Source organism: Amyelois transitella, chromosome 21 (assembly GCF_032362555.1).
Source record: "Amyelois transitella isolate CPQ chromosome 21, ilAmyTran1.1, whole genome shotgun sequence".
In the NCBI taxonomy this organism is placed as follows: domain Eukaryota; kingdom Metazoa; phylum Arthropoda; class Insecta; order Lepidoptera; family Pyralidae; genus Amyelois; species Amyelois transitella.
In genome coordinates this window covers 8991960-9013667 of record NC_083524.1, presented here as the reverse complement: position 1 = coordinate 9013667, position 21708 = coordinate 8991960, and the positions used below count along the sequence as shown (strand labels likewise).

General features: G+C 35.1%; 1 protein-coding gene and 5 non-coding genes across 10 annotated transcripts in view; 2 read left to right on the top strand and 4 right to left on the bottom strand.

Moving 5' to 3' along the window:
• Nucleotides 1–21708, top strand: part of LOC106140510 (neurobeachin) — a 457176-nt gene that overhangs the window by 226151 nt on the left and 209317 nt on the right. For all 5 annotated transcript variants that reach the window (XM_060950437.1, XM_060950434.1, XM_060950436.1 and 2 more), the window contains exons 3-5: nt 4085–4211; nt 16165–16265; nt 17029–17124. In XM_060950437.1, the coding sequence (XP_060806420.1) occupies nt 4085–4211; nt 16165–16265; nt 17029–17124 (324 nt within the window). The remainder of the gene's footprint in view (nt 1–4084; nt 4212–16164; nt 16266–17028; nt 17125–21708) is intronic.
• Trnaa-agc (transfer RNA alanine (anticodon AGC)) lies at nt 9746–9818 on the bottom strand. Its single transcript has one exon. It is a non-coding gene; the product is annotated as a tRNA-Ala (tRNA).
• On the bottom strand, nt 10395–10467 carry Trnaa-agc (transfer RNA alanine (anticodon AGC)). The gene has a single exon. It is a non-coding gene; the product is annotated as a tRNA-Ala (tRNA).
• On the top strand, nt 10925–10997 carry Trnaa-agc (transfer RNA alanine (anticodon AGC)). The gene has a single exon. It is a non-coding gene; the product is annotated as a tRNA-Ala (tRNA).
• On the bottom strand, nt 17743–17815 carry Trnaa-agc (transfer RNA alanine (anticodon AGC)). Its single transcript has one exon. It is a non-coding gene; the product is annotated as a tRNA-Ala (tRNA).
• Nucleotides 20068–20140, bottom strand: Trnav-cac (transfer RNA valine (anticodon CAC)). Its single transcript has one exon. It is a non-coding gene; the product is annotated as a tRNA-Val (tRNA).

The window sequence follows — 21708 nt, the reverse complement described above, 5'->3', positions numbered from 1 at the left end:
TTAAAAAAGGTTGTCCTTAAATAGTCGAAAATTAGTTAAAATAAGATTTAGAGTAACTCGTTCGATTGTAAAATATATTTTTTTCAAAATGTCGTCTGCCATTGAAGCAGATAAACAGCTTAATGCCACGTTCCCAGTTCCATACCTATTATTTCTCAGTCTGGAATTGTTTCAAAGAATTCCTGTGAAACAATTTATACAACTTATTAAGTAAAAAATGGAACTATGAGAAATCTCGCAAGTCGAACGGGATGCAATCTTTGAGTCATCGTTCCCTGGGTGTCGGTAAACGAGGTTCAAGCTCCTTGATGTGTATGCGCTCCTGGTAACAGAAGGAGACTTTACTTGAAGGGTTAAGCAGATTTGAGATGGTTTTTTTATTATTATTTAAAGGACAAGTACTTAAGTGTACTTTGCCTTCAAATGAAAAATTCGGTACGCTAATAATGTGTCTAATGTATATGTGTGTAATTTATACTATATTCATTGTTATTTTGATCAAAGCAATCAGTACTAATCATAACTTTTACTCCGTTGACACAAAACAATCCCCTCTTATCTAAAATGCTATTACATAAACTTAAACAAATGACTTGATACATAAAGCAGGTCTAATTGCAAAGTTTCCAAAACAGCCTACGGGCATTAACTCGGAATGTACCGTACATAATGAAGCATGTTGTTGTCAAACTTTTCACTCACTTACCGCGCGACAAAACTTTATACATTGGCGCGCAACAAACGGTCGAGACATATCCTCATTATCTGATGAAACTCCCGCCTCATCAACGTCTCTCATCTTGTGTTATCCTGGTAACGAGACAACTTTTATTATGAAGTACTTACGTGAACAAAAAAAGGGGATTACATACTTCTATTTTATATTTATTTGACTTGACAAGAATTAAAAAATAATCAGTCTAAATGCGCAAAAGTTAAAAGTAGGAACACATTTTAATTCTGTAGGGTATGTACAGTTATATCTTACCGTCAGTGGTTTTGGATATACGTCACTCATCTCATAAATACCTACATACATACATATAATCACGTCTATATCCCTCGCAGGGTAGACAGAGCCAACAGAAGACTGATAGGCCACGTTCAGCTATTTGGCTTAAAGAAAGAATTGAGATTCAAATAGTGACAGGTTGCTAGCCAATCGCCTAAAAAATAATCTCAAGTTTATAAGCCTATCCCTTAGTCGCCTTTTACGACATGCATGGAAAAGAGATGGAGTGGTCCTATTCTTTTTTCTATTGGTGCCGGGATCTTATAAATAATAGACATTTTTATGATATTTTAAGGGAGAACATTGCCTAAACATCCTTTTTACAAAGGTTTCGAGATGAGACGAAAATTCCTGCCAACGTTAACAGTAGTATGCGTAGAATTTCATCACAAAATATTTGCTCTTACACAAAAAGAATCCTTTAATAACAACGCTAATAGAAGCCCTCTCAAGTGTAATAGCGAGGTAGCCCTTTGACGGGCCCTATCGAGGCCTACATAACGCGTCCCTTAGGAAAAACCGCCTCATAAGATGACTCGCAAGAACTACATAGCCTTGTCCATCACTCATGGAGCCAACACGTTTCTGATGCCCTGGTACTCTGAGTGACGTATCGCTTTATTACTTCAAACTTGTGGTGTCCTGAACACATTTTTTCATTTAAAAGGGAGTACATAAATACGGTATAATATAAATCGCATTAAATACCTATTAAATTCATGGAAAAAATGGGAACATATAAAAGTCCTTAGAGGGTCTATCATTTAGTCTAGTATTATTTAGGTATCATTTAGTTTTAATTCTGTGCCACATACATAAATAAATTGTATTCATTTTCATATTTTTTACAAGCAAAATGTATGTATTATTAGTATAAAAAAACATATAGGTATTAAAATGTACAAAAATACACACACATACACACACATAATCAGGCCTATATCCCTTGCGGGGTAGACAGAGCCAACAGTCTTGAAAAGACTGATACGCCACGTTTAGTTGTTTGGACGAAAAATCATGGCCTTTTACTTGTCAAATACATTTTTATATTATGTTTTACTTAGTCATTTTCGATACATTAGTACATGCTTACTTGGTTTCATTGAAATATGAGTCTAAAACAGGTTAGTTTTTTCACGTTTCCCGTCTGACCATCCGCTACCTACGTAAAATATTAATGAGAAAAGTTTTGTGGCCGCGGTGCCGCACCGCTGCGCTCCTGGTCGCATGCAAACGATACCGAGGTTTATTAACAGGCGATCATAAATCTGCATAAACATATACGTATTTATTAACGTCAAAATTAAATGAGTGAAATTGAAAAACCAATATTGAATTTCTTGACTGAATATCAATAAAGAATTAATTGAAACATAAGTTATTCGGTAAATATAATGTTTTCATTGCATTGAGTGATTTGTTTCCATAAAAATTAAAATTTAATTGTTTTTCACAATTTAAGAAACAACCAAGAATTTCCTTTGCTTTCCCAAAAACAATGGACATCCTGTATACATTCCATGCGGCCGGATATGATGAAATTTTAAACGTAATTAACTTGCAAACAAGGTAAGATACGCTGAATCCCGTGAATAATTAAATGTTTGATCAAAATTGCTTAAGAAATTGGAGAATATTCGCATATCGGTAGAAAATGAACGGGCTTCCTTCGTTTTAATCACTGGTCGGAAAACAACAGGCGCCAGCAATAGAAATATTTTGGAATTCCTGGGTGAATCGTGGGAATTCACTCGAGTTGTAATTTCGCCGAGATTGTTCAACTAACGGGAGAAGAATGTAATGTAATTACGGCCCGCCCTCGTTCGGCGGCAAGAGTGCTTTTGTGTTCTACACTCCATTTCTGCTGCCCTAGTACTTTTCGAAATAATGTTATGGAATGCTGCAGCGGCGATGTTTGATTGTGTTCGTCTTTAAATAACGGTGTTTTTGACATTATACAAGTTGCAGTTAACGAATATCATACATACACGCATCTTTACCCTTACGAGGAAGATAGGAGAGTAAGTCCACGAGACTCAAAATCCACCTTCTGTCAATGGCTTACCCAATGATGGAAGTGAGAATCAAATTTATTATGTTTCTGTACATACACTAAGGCGAAAGGTGAAATATGTTGAATAAATCATTTTAAAGTTTAATAAACTCTGCTATTTATCGCCTTTAAAAATTTAACAATGCTATGTATACGTTATTCACGTTATGGTATAATAAAAAGTTACGTGCAAATACTCTAAAACAATGCACGTTAAAACATTATTCACTCTCTAGGATATCCTGGTCATACCGGCACAAAAAGCTTGCATTCTTTCAATTTTATCTCAACTTCAAACCAATGTCAAAGCGAAATATTTTTAATGAAATTCTTTTCTCTCCACTCGGCGGCGCGGCGGTACGTTAATTTTAATTTCACACAACACTGTGCGCTTGGCTTAATTTGCTCTAATTTATGCTAATGTAACGGAGATGTTCGCGTTTGTGTCCGGACTAAAGGAGGAACGGTGTCCTTTAGTCAGGTAATGTTGGAGTCTCAGTTGTTCCCGTCATTAGCTTAATTAACCTGCTGAGGTGCTACGCGTGTCTAGACGGGACAGACATTGGTTTGTCTATGGCTTTCAACTTTTTTAACGTAAATCAATGTTGAAATAAAGTGGTTTATATTATGTCTCTGTCCCTTACAGAATAGTGTCAATAGTGACAAGAATCGAAGACCACGTATAAGTTGATGGATTTATTAAGGAATCATCGCCTAAAAATCTCAAGTTTGAAGTCTTTCTTTTGATAGACTTCAACACTGCCAAAAAGAATGTGATGGAATACAATAATTTTTATGTTAGCTCAATCTATGTGCTTTGTCAGTTAACATTAAAAATTATTTTAAAGTTCGTCCGTGGCTACGCTCGCGTACGTAAAATCTTGCAGCAATACTAATCTTCAAATCTCAAGATCGAGCGGTTACGGCTATACTCGTATGTTGATATGCCAGTCAGCCTCTATTTTACATACCAACATAAGTAAAAAAATTTTTTTTAAAGGTTTTATTGATTGTTCCAGGCGGAGATATGGTCCGTTTTCATCGCGATCCTGCGCAAGAGTGTTCGCAACCTGCAGGCTTGCACCGACGTCGGCCTCATCCACCACGTGCTGCAGAGGTTGCCGCGTGCCGAGACTGTCGTCGCAGGTAGGTACTCGATTATTGAATAATCAGTCAATCAAAAATTTCTAAGGCTGCGTACATAATGGTGAAATGAAACGACGTCATGCCTTCCATGTGAATTTTACAACGAGAGGTTGTCCTAATGCTCTTACGGGGTCGACAGAGGCAATAGACTGAAAAACCAGTCAGCTGGATAGCTTAGTGACAGAATTAACGTATTCAAATAGTGACGGGTTGCCAGCTTAGAAAGGAAACCTAATTGTTAAGACTCAACTGGCCATCAGTCGGTCCTTCTGTCGTCATTTTGGCTTTCAGTCAATTATGAACTTCCCTTAATATTTGAAACATCCCCAAAATTTTGCTTTGAAGAAATGAATGAATCGCATTGTGCAAATGCGATTCATTCATTTATGTACCCTGATAGCTGGACAGGTTTTTGATTTTTTTTTTATCTGTCCCACCTATCGCACTGTTATTTATTTAAAGCACGTTCTTACTGTTAGTGAGAATATTACTTGAGATTTCTATTTATGGTGTTCACAAAACGCTGAATATGGAAAGAAAAGACGAATAAATATATACCTTAAAAAAATCCATTATAAAAATTATTTATTAAAGTTATAAGTAACAATAATGAATAACTAATAATAACTAGTGAAAACTAATAACTAATGAAGTCCATACATTTTAATGTTGTGAGTAATTTAATTAAAAATACTTTCCGCTTGATTAAATAAGTACTACGGTAACTTCATTAGTATTATTGCTTTTGAGTAAAGTATTTTATAAAGTTACATAGATAATTAAATATTTTTTTGTAAGATTTTCTGCAGTTGTGGATATTAATATAAGTCATTAATTTAAGCTCTTCTTAATTTCTGATGATCTGGTGAAGGTGTGAAAGTAATTCCTTTTATAAAAGTTTAAAACTGCGGCTGGGTACCTTACGGTATGCTTATGGTGAGTTCCAACAATAAACATCAATGGAATTTTAGGGATGTTTCGTTTTGCAAAGCTTCATAAGAGATCAACTCTTTCCAAGTTATGTCGCCTTGGTAACTTTGAAAATAAGTAATCTTTCTATTATTTTGAAGATTTATTGTCAAAAATATTGATTATTTATTATAAAGGTACTTAGGTCTACATTTACTTATTTTTATTTACGTTACATATTCGTTGATTGGTCAGTTCATTTTACCTACGATTCCGTAATATGGACGTAAAATTTTGGTTTAATGTTGTCAACTGGTAGAAAAGCTCTATCTGTCCTATTTCCCAATAATAATTCTGGGAATCATTAACGTTGTGATTTCGTATGTAAGTTGCCGTTACTTTTTTATCCTTAAGAATTATGTAGTGTTGAACTCTTTTAGTGCTATGTTCTCTTGGTATCCATGAGAATCAAACTGTTAACTATTTTGGTTAGATAGGATGAAGTTTGAAAGGTAGTTTTGATTTATTGAAATTTTGTTGCTTTTTTGCGCATTAATCTCTAATTAAATCTATTGAAGACTGATTCGTACATATTGTATCTTTGTAAGTTAAACCACGTGTAAGTGCAAAGTAATTGTTTCAATGCTCTGGATGAAGACTGATGATTGGATTGGAAATCGCTTGGAAATTAATTGATAAACGATCGCCATTTGTTTCGCTGTTGTGAGCTAAATACACCCAATTGATTTGCTAAAACATAAATGATGCTCAATTTGAGTATAAACTTAAACTACTGCGGCTTTGCAAATCTTCCGTTATCTCACTTTAGAGCTTGTGATACAGCATATAAAAAGGTTTCTGTAATTTATTGTGTTGTATGTTTATAATTATAAGATTTAATTTTAACTACGGCGTTGAAATACGCTTACGGTAGCGTATTCATGTTACATAACAGACATGCAGTACGAATACATAAAAGGACACGTCTTTTCCACGTGTGCCATTTTCTCCTCACCTATTGTACCTCGTACTGTACCTTGTATGCTCGCCTAGTACTTTTCTCCCTTGATCAAGCTGCTTTTGATTTTCCCTACTATCAGGACAAACCAGGTCAATGTATGTGCGTTGACTTGAAAATGAATGACTTCTTTAAATTGGGATAACAAAGGCGTGTTGTTGATTTGTAAATGCGAAACTCCTAAAGGATTCTTTTAATACATACATATCCCTTGCTTGGTAGACAGAGCCACAGTCTTGAAAAGACTGAATGGCCATGTTTAGCTATTAGGCTTAATGATAAAATTGAGATCCAAATAGTGACAAGTTGCTAGCCCATCGACTAAAAAAGAATCCCAAGTTTTTAAGCCTATACCTTAGTCGCCTTTTACGACACCCATGGGAAAGAGATGGATGGTCCTATTCTTTTTTGTATTGGTGCCGGGAACCACACGGCACAATGATCAATTCTTAAAATGACCCTTATAATACATACCAATTTTTTTGATGCTACAAATTAAAAAAATATATTGTTTGTAGTTTTTAGAATTAATGTCGTAGTTCTCAAATATTTTGCACACGTCATCGTATTTCGCGAAACTGCATTTCTTCTGCGTGTTAAATACATCATTTTACATACATTATTTATTACACATGATAAAAGGGTTGCATGGATTCTCACGATGATCAGGGCATCATGAGTATACAGATATTAAAGCATAACGATTCCAAAACTTTTATCTTGAACATTATTATTCTGTGTTTTTTTTTATTCATAGCACAATCAAACCATCCCTTCCTTTGTAAGGTTTTTTTGGAATTCTGGTTTAAAATGTAACTTCTGCTGCATTCTGGTATCTTAGTAAAGGTGTGAAAATAATCCGACTAAGTAAACAAACGCTCTTTTTCTCAAACGACACGACAAACATCATAAATTCATTTTATTGAGTAATTATTAATTATACCCATCCATGTAAACAAAACATGAAGGAAAAATAGTAGTAAATTTGGAAGTGTTAAACTGACCTAGTTTGATTAGGGCGACATGAACAGACAGAAGTTTAGATATTTCTTCCCCAAAGAACTAAAAGCTGTACAAGTTTACTTAAAGTAATCCTGCCTTTTGAGATGTACTCGTAATCCTCTTCAAAGTCACACGAGAGTTGCATATTTTTGGGCATAATCTGAAAAGGTACATACAAAGGTAAAGGCTTAATATTCTTCTTCGAAGATTTCTTCGTAATGTGGATATAATAACTTTAGAGCTCTATCAAGTTTCTGATGATCTAGTAAGGGTGTGAAAGTTAATTCTTTTTTGAAAGTTATACCTGTGACTACCTACCTACTTTAAGTGTAGACCCCGCCCTTCAAAATAACACTTTAAGGTTTTATGTTTTCTATAGTAGACGATCTCTCTCCAAGTTATGATACCTTGGTTACACGGTTGGTAAACACGGTAGTGGCACATAACAATGATTTTCAAATACCACTTAAGTACTATTGTACCATATAAGTACATTATTTTGACTGACTTGATTCGTTGGTGTATATTATTCCTGCGTTTTGTTAAATCGAAATAAAAACTCGACCATTGTTACGTTTCCTAGAAAAGTCCGGGCAACGATCATATTGTTACGACTCAAAAAGATCCCGTAATTGTATACCTATCTACTAAGACCCTTCACATTCCTTGCTTGATATTTCATCCAACCCGATGAGATGAACCTACTATGAGAGAGATCATGGTTGTTTCTCACGATGATCCGGGCATCAGGAGTATACGGAGTTTTTGGTTTTAAGCATTTAACGGTTCCATAGCTTTTCATAAATATATTGTTATTCTGTGCTTCTACATATTTATGGAGCTACCTGGATACAGTATTCATAACGTCTCCCTTTCTTTCCGATGTTGTTCTTTGAAGATTTCTGGTATAGTGCAAATGTAACTTCTACTGCATTCTGTTATCTTAGTAAAGGTGTGAAAATAAATTTTATGGAAGTTAACAAACTCTTAAAACGGAGTACAAAATATTCCCTATATTATAAACAAAACATAATGAGTTTGTAGTAAAATCTGAAGGGTTAACTTTTACCGTTTTTAGATATATAGTTGCTTTTTTTTCATGTAATTGTACAATCTTCTTATGACCAAAAGTATAAAAAATATTCTTCTATCTACTTTATGAAACAAAACATATTGCCGGGAATTGAATTGGAAGTAAATTCAGAAGGGTTAAACTGATTTCCCAGTCTGATTAGGGCGACATGAACAGACAGAAGTTCTTGCCCAAAGAATTTAAAGTTAACCAAAGTTTACTTAGAAGTTATCCTACTTTTTAAGGTTACATCCCTTTCCAAGTTTTGCAAGTTGCATCTTTTAGAGTGTATTCTGAAAAGAAAATTTTAGATATTCAAATTTGTTCATGATGTCCTTAAATAACTGCTATTTGAAGTAAAATATTAATGACACAAATTGATCTACTTTAAATATATTATTTATTTATGTCTGATTGACTGACTGACCTAAAATTACTTATAAACATAAAGCCACGTCTATGTGTCTTGCGAGGTACGCACAGCCATGACATAAGGCCTAAAATTAAACTTATTAATGTAAAAATCCAATAATTTCTTCATGACAGTTTTCACTTCCTACTATTTTATTAATCGGATACCTTCTACTTCTACCTTAACTTGTAAATATTTTTTTGTAATGTTTTACCAGCATGTTTTTGAAATATTTTAACAATTAAAAACTTATTCTTTACTACCACGGTTGTCGAACTACTTTTCTATTAATGTCCCTTCATTTATTTCTCCATAGCAACTTTCTTAGAATGTTCTTTCAATCTCTGGCACCTTAGTAGCGTTATGAATTAAATTATAATTGTTGATGCCCTAGTTACCTAAAAATTCGTGGGCGTAGGTTATTAGTGTATTGTTTTTTGTGAATTGTAAATGAACTTCCTTGTTACCTAAGGAGAGACCACTTTTAATTTTTTGTCTTATGTTTATGAAGTTAACATTTAATTTTTCTTAAATTATTTTACAGAGTTGTTTGAAACAAGTACTTAAAATATAAAAAAAAATCCATTAAGTTTATCTTTATGTAAAATTAGAGCAGTATAAACATAGTCCGTCTCTTTCCTCGTCTACCTGGGTCGTGTCGGGACCCTTCTTAAATTAATAGTGTCCTCCCTTATCCATAGTATCATGTCTTCTCTTTCTATTTACTCGTCCTTTTTCTTCACAAAACGTCTTTAAACCTTCTGTCAGCATCTGGTACCCTAGTAAAGGTGTGAATTTTAAGAAATCTTTTAAGGATGATTGATGATTTTTATGTTTTCTTAAAGGGTCTTTTGTTGTTGATATTTATTTTGAGAATTTCAAAGACATTTTATTACCTTGTTTGCACTTGATTGAACCGAAACCGTCTTTTTTGTTCTGACATCTGTAAGGGTGAGAACAACTTGAAAGATTAGCAGAGTATTTTTTCTTATACTTTGTAGACGAGGAAGAAGAATCTATTCAAAAAGACGAATTGGTGACAGATACCACGCATTAAAAAAGGTTCATTAATTTTTTTTAGATCCTTTTTTCGTAAATACCTATCAAAAATTAAAAAAAACTGGAGGCGCCGGGTATCGATCCCGGTACCTCTCGCATGCTAAGCGAGCGCTCTACCATCTGAGCTACGCCCCCTGTTATAATAGTGAATGAAATTGTATAATAGTAACATAATGTTAAACCAGTTTATTATTACACAATTGTTGGTAACCTACGGACGCGTGTGGACTACATGTGCCGTAATCATTACATAATAAATAATAGCAGCTGTAATAAAATTTGTGTAAGAAATTTAATGCATTGGCTTACGTCACGAGCATATAGACCGAATTAATAGGACTTAACCATGGATGTAGTAAAAGTTGGATAAGTACTATTCATCCAGTGCAAGATGTTGAGATCAACATAGAAGCTTGCACGACTAGATAGTCGTGAAGGAAAAAAACATGAGTGTGCCAACTGCTTCTCTTCCCGTGCAGATTGCTAAATTGAATCAATAAAATACTTAACAACTACATACTAAATACAATAGATATACCCCAATCATAAACGCCTATAATTATATAGTTGTATCGGGGAGCAGGCGGATAACATATTTATTTTCCTTACGATAAATTACTATTTACTATACTTGTTGTTATATTTTTTTGTTTATATGACAAATGATATTATGCAGTTTCGCATACTTTATGGCTTCTCTAAAAAACCGATTGGAGGCGCCGGGTATCGATCCCGGTACCTCTCGCATGCTAAGCGAGCGCTCTACCATATGAGCTACGCCCCCTGTCGTCTCATGCACCGAATTTAAACGTCTTATTGAATTCGGTAGCCCCGGGCAAGGACATTATTGAAACTATTGAAAGGCTACCGTCTTTGCGCCTTTCGCCAATAAACCTTGTATGTAGGTCGGTGTATTGTTAAACCAAGATGCCTTTGTTCGCCAAATTGCTATTTTTGTTTTATACAAGTCGAAAAAAAAGCATACGTACGATATTATATAGTAAGTAAGTAAGTATCTAACTAAGATTTCCTCAAGGTCTTTTTCCTAAACTTAGAGAATTGTTTTGCTTTCAAAACGATTTTTACAAATGTTAGATTTGAACCCAGTATCTTTTGTTTATGAGTCAAATACCTGAATTAGTTGTCAATCGACTTATCATTATCAGTGCAATAAATCGCGCTGCTCACCTTGATGAATTTTCGATTGAATGTAGTTCGTATTTTAATTTTATGAAGTATCAGGGGGCGTAGCTCAGATGGTAGAGCGCTCGCTTAGCATGCGAGAGGTACCGGGATCGATACCCGGCGCCTCCAATTAATTTTTTTTATATATAAAAATTTATGACAAAGGAAGGTAAGGATTTGAATAAGGTGAAATTAAATAAAGTATGAAACACAAATTGTTTGTATACCACTCAAGATTTATAATATTTAAACAGTTAAAATAAGTCGGTCTAATCAAAGTTTCTTGTTAATATAATTTATTATAATAAATCTATGTAACATGCTCTTTCGATATTTTTTAAATTTTTACTAGCGAACCGCCCTTCGTCTTCGAACGGGTAGCAAATATGATACTTCTTATGAATAAATATATTATAAAAAAAAAAAACTACATAAAAATCCGTTGTGTAGTTTTCAAATCTAAGCATACATACCGACATACAGACAGAAGTTAAATTATATATAAGTATAATAAGTAGCCACAAAATGACAGTAACAAATACTGGTAGGATGGTACCTTTCCAGACAAAAACTGGCAAAACAAATTATAATTCGCTCGAAATCACTATTGATTTTTCTTGTTGGATGTTCAAGCCTTATTTTTAATGCTATATAATGCTCTATGGATTATTTCGAGTGCCGCCCACTCACTAATGAAGGAAGGAATGAAAAGGAACCCGCCATTTATCGTTATTTTTATACTATTTTTACACAAACGATTATTTTTGTTCGGAGAATTAAAAATATGGCATTTGTGGTTTGATTGGAAATTTAATGTGATGTTTTTGTGCTTTTGTCCTGACATTTTAATGAGATTTCATATCCATTTATTCCATCATGAAGCCATTCAACCGAACGATGCCTTTCAGTCTATTCAAGACTGTTGGTGCTGTCTGCCCCGCAAGGGATATTGGCGTGGCCAATTTTAACGACCAACAAACAATGAAGTAACAAATTACTAAATCATAAACTCTGTTAAATCTATTTTCCGAAACTTGATATGAGTATTATACCTATGTTTAAAGGAAGATATTTTAGAATCGTTATTTAAATATCGTTTCTAACTAATTTACTTATTGATGACTTGAAAAAGGCCCTTTAAGTCTGGCATTCAAGTCGATCTAGGGATTTGCAATTTGGCATTCTGGCTGCTTATGTGGCCTAGGGGTGCATTAAAAAGATATTCCCACGGAAATGGATTTTTTTACGTTTAAAGCGGGCGGAACCGCTGGCAAATTATTCCCGTGGAAATTCCCAAATTTCATGCCTATAATTTCGGAAAATAAATATTTTGTTCAAAACTTCCAGGGATTAAATATCATCATATTCATCATATCATATCGTATTCGTGATAATGACATAAAACACGTATTCAGCGGTTGCCGATGCCCTATTTTTCAGATTGGGGCACGTGAGTCAACAAATTAATAAGTTCATTTGCGGGCTATTGTTCGTCTCTCATTCAGACTACCTACGCTATAGCGGCGCGGTTACGAGGAAATTAATCGTTATGAATTTATGCATTCCTGGTATATAATTGTGGTATGTGATTTAATTAAATGAGAGAGTTTTAAGAGTAAAGGTTTTTATCAAAGGCTGAGGACCAAGTACCGAGGGGAGTCAGGCTAGGTTACCTTATGTCTCGTATTACAAAGGATAACTAAGGGGGCCATGTGTATGGATCCTTTGCACGGATGTCGTATAAGCCGACTTAAGGAAAAGGCAAATTCATATAACGCAGCACTTACTATGATTCAATTTGGGCAATGTTTTCGTGAAAAGGTTACAAAGGTCAGATCACTTCGTGTAAAAACCTCACCCAACCCAGAATCACGGTCTGAAGGCCCACTCCGAGCTCCTCTTCAGAGAGCTGAAGATTTAACAGGTAATAACATCAGAAGGAAGATTGAGTCACATACTTTTTTTTTCTCTGTTTCACACCGATTTTCTGTACCCTTAATATTGTGTACCTGCAATCAGGTCCGGCCCGGATTACGCCCGGATTAACCGGCGCCTGACGCCCGGGTTTAACCCGGATACAATGCGGCCGGCATTAGGTGACAGATGGACTTTCCACACAAAAGCCATTTTATTTTATTTTTAACCAACCACCGGCATCTGCAACGTATGAAATTAACCCCGAAGTTAATCTTATTAAAAATATTTGCATTTATACACCTTTGTGGTGAAATTGTTAATGAATCTTCATACACTTTAACATTCTTACGGGTTAGACAGAGTCAAAATCCACAAGTCATTGGCGAATCCATGTAATAGACTTAATATAGTGGCAGGTTTCTAGTCCAAAGACTACTAAAATCGGATAATGAAATGACGAATTTCGAAAGAGGAAAATGATCTTAATTAATCCTATTTATTTATTAAATGACTTTGAAAAGAAAAGACCGAAATGCCACCTTCAACTGTATGGCTTAGTGATGGAATTGAAATTCAAACAGTGACAGATTCCCCGTCCAACGCCTACAAGAGAACTTTTACGACATCCATGGGAAAGATAAAGAGTGCTGGAACCCACACGGCCGTAAATAATTCCACTTGACAAAAATAGGTTATTTTTCATCTAAAATTAAAACCGTACCGCCGGCATTCCGTTTGCCGGTAACAATTAGATATTTTCCTTGAATTTTCATTCGGATGAAAGGGATTGCTTATTCTGTAAGCTCTTTGAACAGAGCTTAGCTCTCCGAAGCTCCCTGCGAACTTGTTATGATTTTATTATGTACCTACTTCCTTGTTTCAATTTATAAAAGTGGACGTTTATCTATTTACATTTTTTGTTTTTAATATTTTATGAAGACGTTTTTCGTCGATGGATTACATTAAATAAATAATAATTAATAAGTTTTGTATATAGGACAGATGACACAGGTTGAGTTAGGTCAAAGTGAGTTCCAGAATTGTGTTATGAGATACTAACTCAACGATACTATTAAATATATTGGTAATACATACATTAACTTAAGATTATCATCTCTCAAACTATTTCTTAACTTTCAACGTTTGTCTATGGTTTCAGCGAGGCAATGAAAGATTTACCGATGTTTTTTTGTCTTTTTTAATTTTATATTTAAACACATTTTCAAATAAACTTCCTATTTAAAAGCTTATAAGTGAAAAGCGGGTAAGGGAAAGGCTAATAAATTTGGGACTCTTTTTGTAGGCGATGGGATAGCAACCTGTCACTATTTAAATGTCAATTCCATCATTAAGCCACGTCAAAGCTGAACTTGGCCTTTCAGTCGTTTCAAAACTGTTGGCTCTGTCTACCCTGCGAAAGATATAAACATGACTGACTATAGGCATGTTTGTATGTAACATCATAGTGTACATTCCTTTGTAGGTAAATTAGTTAACTTGTCCTCTGTGGAGAAACCTTTGCTTGTGCATCAGACTTTAGTTTCGGGGTCGACAATTTCTGCTGAAATTAATATTTCATATCAAAAGACGGGCTTTCAACTGCCGGCTCGTGTTTAAGGCAGTGCATAAAAGCTGGCAATTTCCAAGCACTGGTATAATATTTTATTCTCTTATTTATATATCAAAGCTAACCTAAAGGAAGCCCGTGACCCACGTATAAATTCTTGTTTCCTCGAGAATTTCGAGTGATCTTTGATTTTATACCATCATCAACTTTTGCTAAGGCATTATTTCTATATACTTGTTATGGTTTACCTTCTGATGGAGTCATCAGGAGGCCGAAGCGTACCCTGTGCTTTACTTTCAAGACTGGGAATGCATAAAGATGAGCGAGCATTGACTTCTCGCTTTCGACACATCATTTTTATTATATGTATTTATTATAGCGGTAAAATTATGGCGAATTTACAAAAATAAAAATTTATCCAGTCGCGAATAAATTTAAATTTATTTTACATTCCATTTTATCGTTAATATTCAGTACTAAATTATCTTGCAACGTGTTCACAAACACTGTAAAAGCGACACGAATACCACTGGGACAAATTGTGTGGATGTCGCCTATTGTCGCCGCGTGAGTTGTCAGCTTTAATTTACTCTGCGCTTCATGTCCGACGACAGCCACAGTATGAACGGTCGCAGCTGCATAGTTTACAATTATTACCACGACCACTTCATTGCTTATGGTGGCCTAGTATGTTCCTATTGGTTTGTCTGCGGGTTTGTTATTTAGTTGTTGGTTTTCGTAAAGAAAAGACATAAATGAAGGAGATGTAAAGGATCGACACGAGACAGGCTTGATAAGTCTGTAATTGTTAAAATCCAAGCAACAGTTAGTTCTAATTTATATCATTGTTCCATTAGCCCAGATTTGATCAACATATTCGGGTGCCATTAGACTGAGTTCCAGTGCGATTAGTGGCGTTTGAATAATTAACGCGCCAATGGCGAATTCAGAGTGCTTTCATAAAACATGACCAAGGAAAAGTATTGAACACATAACATAGACTCAATGAAGTTTTTTTTTTTTCCAAACTATCCCAATTTTAATTTCAAAAGAGAAAGTGAATTTACATGAATAGATAACTGACTACTACTAGAAATTTTGCCTGAGAAAAGTATTCTCTTCTTAAATAGGTAGAGGAAGTAAAATATTCACAACAGCTTCGTCAACATCAAGGTAATACAAAATAGAAACAATCACCAAACAAACAAATACATTTAATCAAAAAAAGTTTATATAGTTCTTACCAAAAAATTTCATTCCATCCTGTTTTCAGATTCGGATACTTTAAAAGAATAAAGACACAACCTATGTAATTTGTTTTAATTAATAAAACAGCTGATTTATTTATTTATTGTGACAAAAACGGTTTACACCTATTACAATTATCACACTTTACAATTTGAAACACAGGTATATCATATTAAGTTAACCATATTAAATCATATAAAAAATTTGAATAATGAAATTAAATTTGAATACACATAAATTAAAAACAACAAAAATAATATTTTAAAAATTTTGTCAATAAAAGTTTTGTCCGTCAGATCTTATATTTAATACAATAATTAAGTTAATCACTTTCGTCAGTGTCAGTGTTATTGGTATTAAACCACTGGTCACTCAAATTTGATGATCACAAACTTTTTTGTTTTGTTTGTTGTTAACATGTTTTTATATGTGTATAATGAGTTTAGATCTATACATTTCGCCCGTGGTTAACTTTCCAACATTTCTCTTGACTTTATCATGTTCAGGTCTATGTTCATTAGCATCATCAGATCATCTTTTACATATTACTATATATCTTTTCAGACCTCCTTATAGAGATGCTCGGCGTGTTGGCGAGCTACAGCGTCACCGTCAAGGAGTTGAAGCAGCTGTTTAACGCTATGAAGGCTGTCAACGGGAAATGGGTGAGTTATACTGCCAAAAGGTGCCTCCCTAGAAATAAATTATAAAACAATCAATTCTGAAGCAGCTTTTGCATCGCATTCATACTTTAACGACACAAATACATTTTACACAGTAACAATAAGGAAGTACTCATAGCAAAAAAAGATGTAAAACACTTTCAATGGCGGACTTATCCGACGAAGGGACATCCCTTGTCTTCCAGCCAACCGGAATGACTTATTTAACCGGAGTGTTTTCTTTATTGTTAAAAAACATCGGTACTTCTCAAATAACGACACCCAAAGTTTTTTACGTTTAGTTTACTTTAGTTTAGTTTTTTGCAACGGTACTTTCAGTAATGGAAAAAGGAAAGGCATTGATCCCAATTCCGAGGCAAACATAAATACAAAGTAACCGAAGAGCATTTGTGCCAGCTAATTACCGTTTGCCGCAGTGGCGTACTACGATACCAATTTCAAAAACATTCGTGGCACAGTTAATTGTGCACTTAGTGGCTCCCTCTGCATTCGGTCGGGTTTTGGTCGTATGTATCTCTTGTTAAGTCCTGCTATCCTGGTAGAATTAGTCGGGTATTGCGGGGGCGATGCTTTCCCTTTTTTTTAGACAGAGGGTTTAAATGTTATATTTAGAGGATATGTTGAGTGTTCTCACTAGTAAAGTAAATAAAGATTGAAGTCACGGTGGTTCTTACTTCTATGCCAAGGATTTTGGCAAAGCCGCGTTTCGAAGCTTGTTGTTGACTGTTCCTTACATTTGTTTCAGCCTCGTCACTCCGCCAAGCTTCTGAACGTCCTTCGTCAAATGCCGCATCGGAACGGACCCGATGTATTCTTCAGTTTTCCGGGAAGAAAGGGATCGGTGAGTTATTCATTCAATAAAAACCTTTTGGCGTCCTGGTTGCGTCTACTCTCTGAGGAGGATGCCGGGGGTCCGTCTATGGCCAAGATTCTTCGCACACCTGGAGGTCAGCAAACAGCAGGCGGGCATGCCCTATGTAAGGGATGTAACAGACAAAGTGGGCACTAGGCTTAAGAGGCTCTCCATACATACCGTTTTGATACCAGGCAATAAGGTAAGCAGTATTGTTGGTACACCGAAAGTTAAAGAACGCTGGACTTCAGTTATCTTTAGCATGGAATCTAGTGATTACAAACACGTAGCCTCATTTAATATCTGTATTAATAATAAATAGTACAATGCAACGCGAAAGTTTCATATAAGTGATTCTGGATAAGTTATGAAGCAACTCTCGTCTGAATTTGCAGGTTTCGTAACTAACTAAAAAGACAGTCATTGCTTAGGTTTGATCCATCCAAAGAATATTTTCTTTGGATGAATATATCGCATTAGCAAACTATGCAGTTGATAAGTTAAATGTGTTTAGGATTGCTGCTAAGATATGGTATCTAATGACTAAAGTTTCAGCAATTTCTCTCAACAATAAAACTATTTGCATTGCATATTAACAAAAACAATTGGAGGCGCCGGGTATCGATCCCGGTACCTCTCGCATGCTAAGCGAGCGCTCTACCATCTGAGCTACGCCCCCCTTAATGAAGTTAGCGAAATTATCATTTCAATTGTATGTTGATCCATATTAATATGCCTCGGGCAAGGACACTCAGCGTCATACCTTTCACTTAAGTAGATCAAAACTGGTTTGTTAATAAAGTAAATTGCTATTGTGACTACCTAGATTTTTCTTATCATTACAAGCTGATGAGTGTCTCTTCTCTTATACAACTCTCTTGGAGGATTTTTTTTCTCTTATCTTAAAGATCTTTTAGGTGCAATAAATTCGTAACTATTTGCAATAATTATGAATCTATCATATTTTCAGTTCGTGTGATCCTCTCATGCCCAGATATCAGCTTTTCGATGGCGAAAAATTTGTAAAATACCCTCGTTTTTGTTTTCATTTGGATTGGCACTAGAAGCCCCACCGAACGCAACCAATCGAAAAATCAAGTGTCACCCGCTCCCAATGTGATTACGTCGGTAGTGATATCTGACTAGTAATAGCGCATATCGTCGAATAGGCAGTGATTTATGTGAAGGGTAACCCAGATATTAAAAACTCCTGACAAATAGCATTTATAGTAGAAGTAGATTTCATTGGCGTATGATTTTTGAAGCGAAAGAAGACGTAGTGATAGGAATATTAAAACAGTTGAAGGGAATGCCAAGAAAGCTTGGCTTTTGGAGAGGATCAATGCAAGCAAGCTGACTAAGCAAGTAAACAACGAGAGTGTGAATAAGAACGCAAAGGCAAGATCAAGACGAATGTATGTATGTATACTTACACTGATAAAATCGGAGACGTTCTGGCGAAAGTTCAGATCAAGAGATTCATAAGTATGATTTTTTCGCGCTCGAAATGAAGTAAATACTTCCGAAATTTCAAGTCTACGGTCTAAATTAGAAGTCTAGTTATATGTACTAAATGGTTCAAGATTTGTTGTATATTGAAAATAATGGAATTCATTTTATTTTTCAATATTAAGTTATACGTAAGTTTAATTTTAAACCGATTTGGTTGGTCTATTGGATTAAACTGTTAGTCGAAGGCAATTGCAAATGTTTCTGAAACAGCGGCAGAAGCAAACGGTTCCAAGTTTTGTCCGGACATCGCAACTTTCCGAACTAACTTGAGACACAAAAACTATTGGAGTGAGTTGTCTTCACTTCAGAATTTTCGATTTGTCAGTGGATTTAGCTTTTCAAAGTCAGTTTTCTTTCCAATTCTAAACATATCTGTTGACAGTTATTATAAGGCACATTTTGTTTCTCAAATTTTTAATAAGTTTGTTAATAACGAATTATTATCATTTCCTAGCTATTTCTGTGAAGAGGCCCTGGGCAAATTGCACTCACTATTTCTTAGTGTTCGATGAAAGATTATAATTGTCAAACGGAAATCTGTAGAGAATATGTTAATGTACTAAATCATGTGAACCTTATGACAACGAATAGAAAGAAAGCCTAACCAGGGCACATTTTCTTCCCTCTTCTATGGACCCTGTAGATTTTATAACACAATTATTTATGCATCCTTAGCGGATGTATTCTTCTAACAGTAGGTTTGAAATTAATTTGGTGCATAAAACTATACGCTCCTACATTAATAATTAAAACATAAAATGAGAATCATATATTACTGATTTGGAAAGAGTAATCTTTGTTACTTACAGATTACTTGCCTGAATTTAATAAAGTCATCCTTACAGTTTCATCCGCAGAAGGCTAAGATAATTTAATTAACAGACATAAATCACGCTCAACAACCAAGTCCACACCCTAGATGTACCAGGCAAGCAGACGAGACTAAGAGGTGTCAGTCCGCCCGTCAGATGAACGGATAAGACGACAGAGAGAAATGGACCGGCCCCTGTTGGGACAGCGATAAATAAGGAAAAAACGGACACACAGATAGCCCAGTATGTCACGCAGATTACGTCCGCCTGCCCGCATTTGAATAAGGATTGCCAGTTAAGAATATGGTTTGAATTAGGCTCTAGCGATGTTCTGGTTTTCTGGTGAATGTGAGAGAAAATGTATTTCAATATTTACATACATAAATACATACAACATACATAAAAATCACGCCTCTTACCCGGAGGGGTAGGCAGAGACTACCTTTTTCCACTTGCCACGATCTCTGCATACTTCCTTCGCTTCATCCACATTCATAACTCTCATCATGCAAGCTCCGTGGTTTCGGGTACATAAAATCACGTGTATATCTCTTGCGGGGTGAAAGTATCTAAAGTGCCAGGAACTACACGGCGAATAAAAAACAACTGTTTCCGCCCGGGATCGAACCGGGGGCCTTGTGCGTGTGAAGCACACGTGATAACCACTACACTACGGAAACTTGATAAGTGTTGACAAAAATATGATACACATTCGATTGCCTTCGATAAATTCACTTTCACTATTCAATGTTTAACTATATCCGTATCTTTGATAGATTTATTATAAGCGATAGCGGTAGTACTCGTATAAAGTAAGCCATGCAATAAATATTTTAATAGATTATTTTTTTTTATGTTAATGGTGTATTATATAGGTATTATAATAATATCGGTTAGGTTACCGTACAAAGATTGCGGAGGTCATTCGGGATTCGCTCCGTGTTAACTTGATTTATCCTATTCAGGATCATAGTTCATTATTTTGGAAAGCCACAGTCCAGAGACGCGCCCTGTGCTCCTTCAAAATAATTAAGAATGTAACGCCAAAAAGTTAACGAGGATAAAAAAATTATCAGAAATGTACTTGGAGTCATTCATACAAAAAGTAATAGAAACCAGTCCATGTGGACCATTTGTCATGTGAAATATAAAGCGTTAAATCCGACTTTACTATTAATATCTAGCGAAATTCCCACACAATGCGGCATGGAGAGATTTATCTAGAATGTGGGCAAAGTTTGAGTAACTATATTCGGAGTTAATAACGACGCGAAAGAGCGTGGTGTGGTGACATCTGATTTCATACAGACATGTATATATGTCTTTATAATAGACGTGTTAGACAGAGCAAAGTCTCTAAAAAACTGAAAGGTAATGGAATTGGTATTCCGATAGTGATCTGGTTTTGTGAACTCACTGACAGAGACTACCTACAACTACATATTGTCCTTTTCTCACGGTCCCTGCATAACAACTTCAAATTTTCATGCAAACTTATCGCTTTATGGATACTTTTGATCATACATACATAACCTTAAAGATGGCGTGATGATACTCGTGGAATTAGGATTCAAAGGTTATAATGCCTTATATAAGAATCTCAAGTATATAAGCCCCTCTCTTGCAATCTGCGCGAACAATAAATCTATTCGCGAACTTCCCTCACCTCTTCTGCCTTCAAATCTTTGTTTTGTTTATTCAATTATTGTTTTTCTCGGTTTCTGTGGGCTGTTAAATTATGGACCCAATTTCCAAATAAGCAGAAGCTAATAGTCAGTCGTTACTCATTTTGAAACTGAAATATTCGCGGTTTGAGGGCAGGTGCTGGAAAAGTTCCCAGGGAACATAAATTTGAGTTTTGCGGACCATATTTTCACGGGGTTTGCAATTAAGATATTCACAGAATAAAGTTATTTATTAGTATTCGAAGAAAATGAAGGTTCGCGAGTATTGTTTGTAGGGTGCTCGTAATATTTATAGCACCTTGCAGCTTTATACGTATCAAGGGATTCTAGTAGGTGATGGGTGAGCAATATGCCTATCTTTATATATCTATCTTTCGGCCTTTCAGCTGAACGTTGCCTTCACGTTCACAAACAGTCATAATTTATTCCCTTCCTGACATTTGTATGTAAAAAAACATCAATTAATTGAACTTTACCAAAAGTGTTCACACCATTGAAGTCTTTCTATGTTACTTCATTTAAGAAAGTAATGGAATATATCTCCTCTAAAAACTTATTACTTT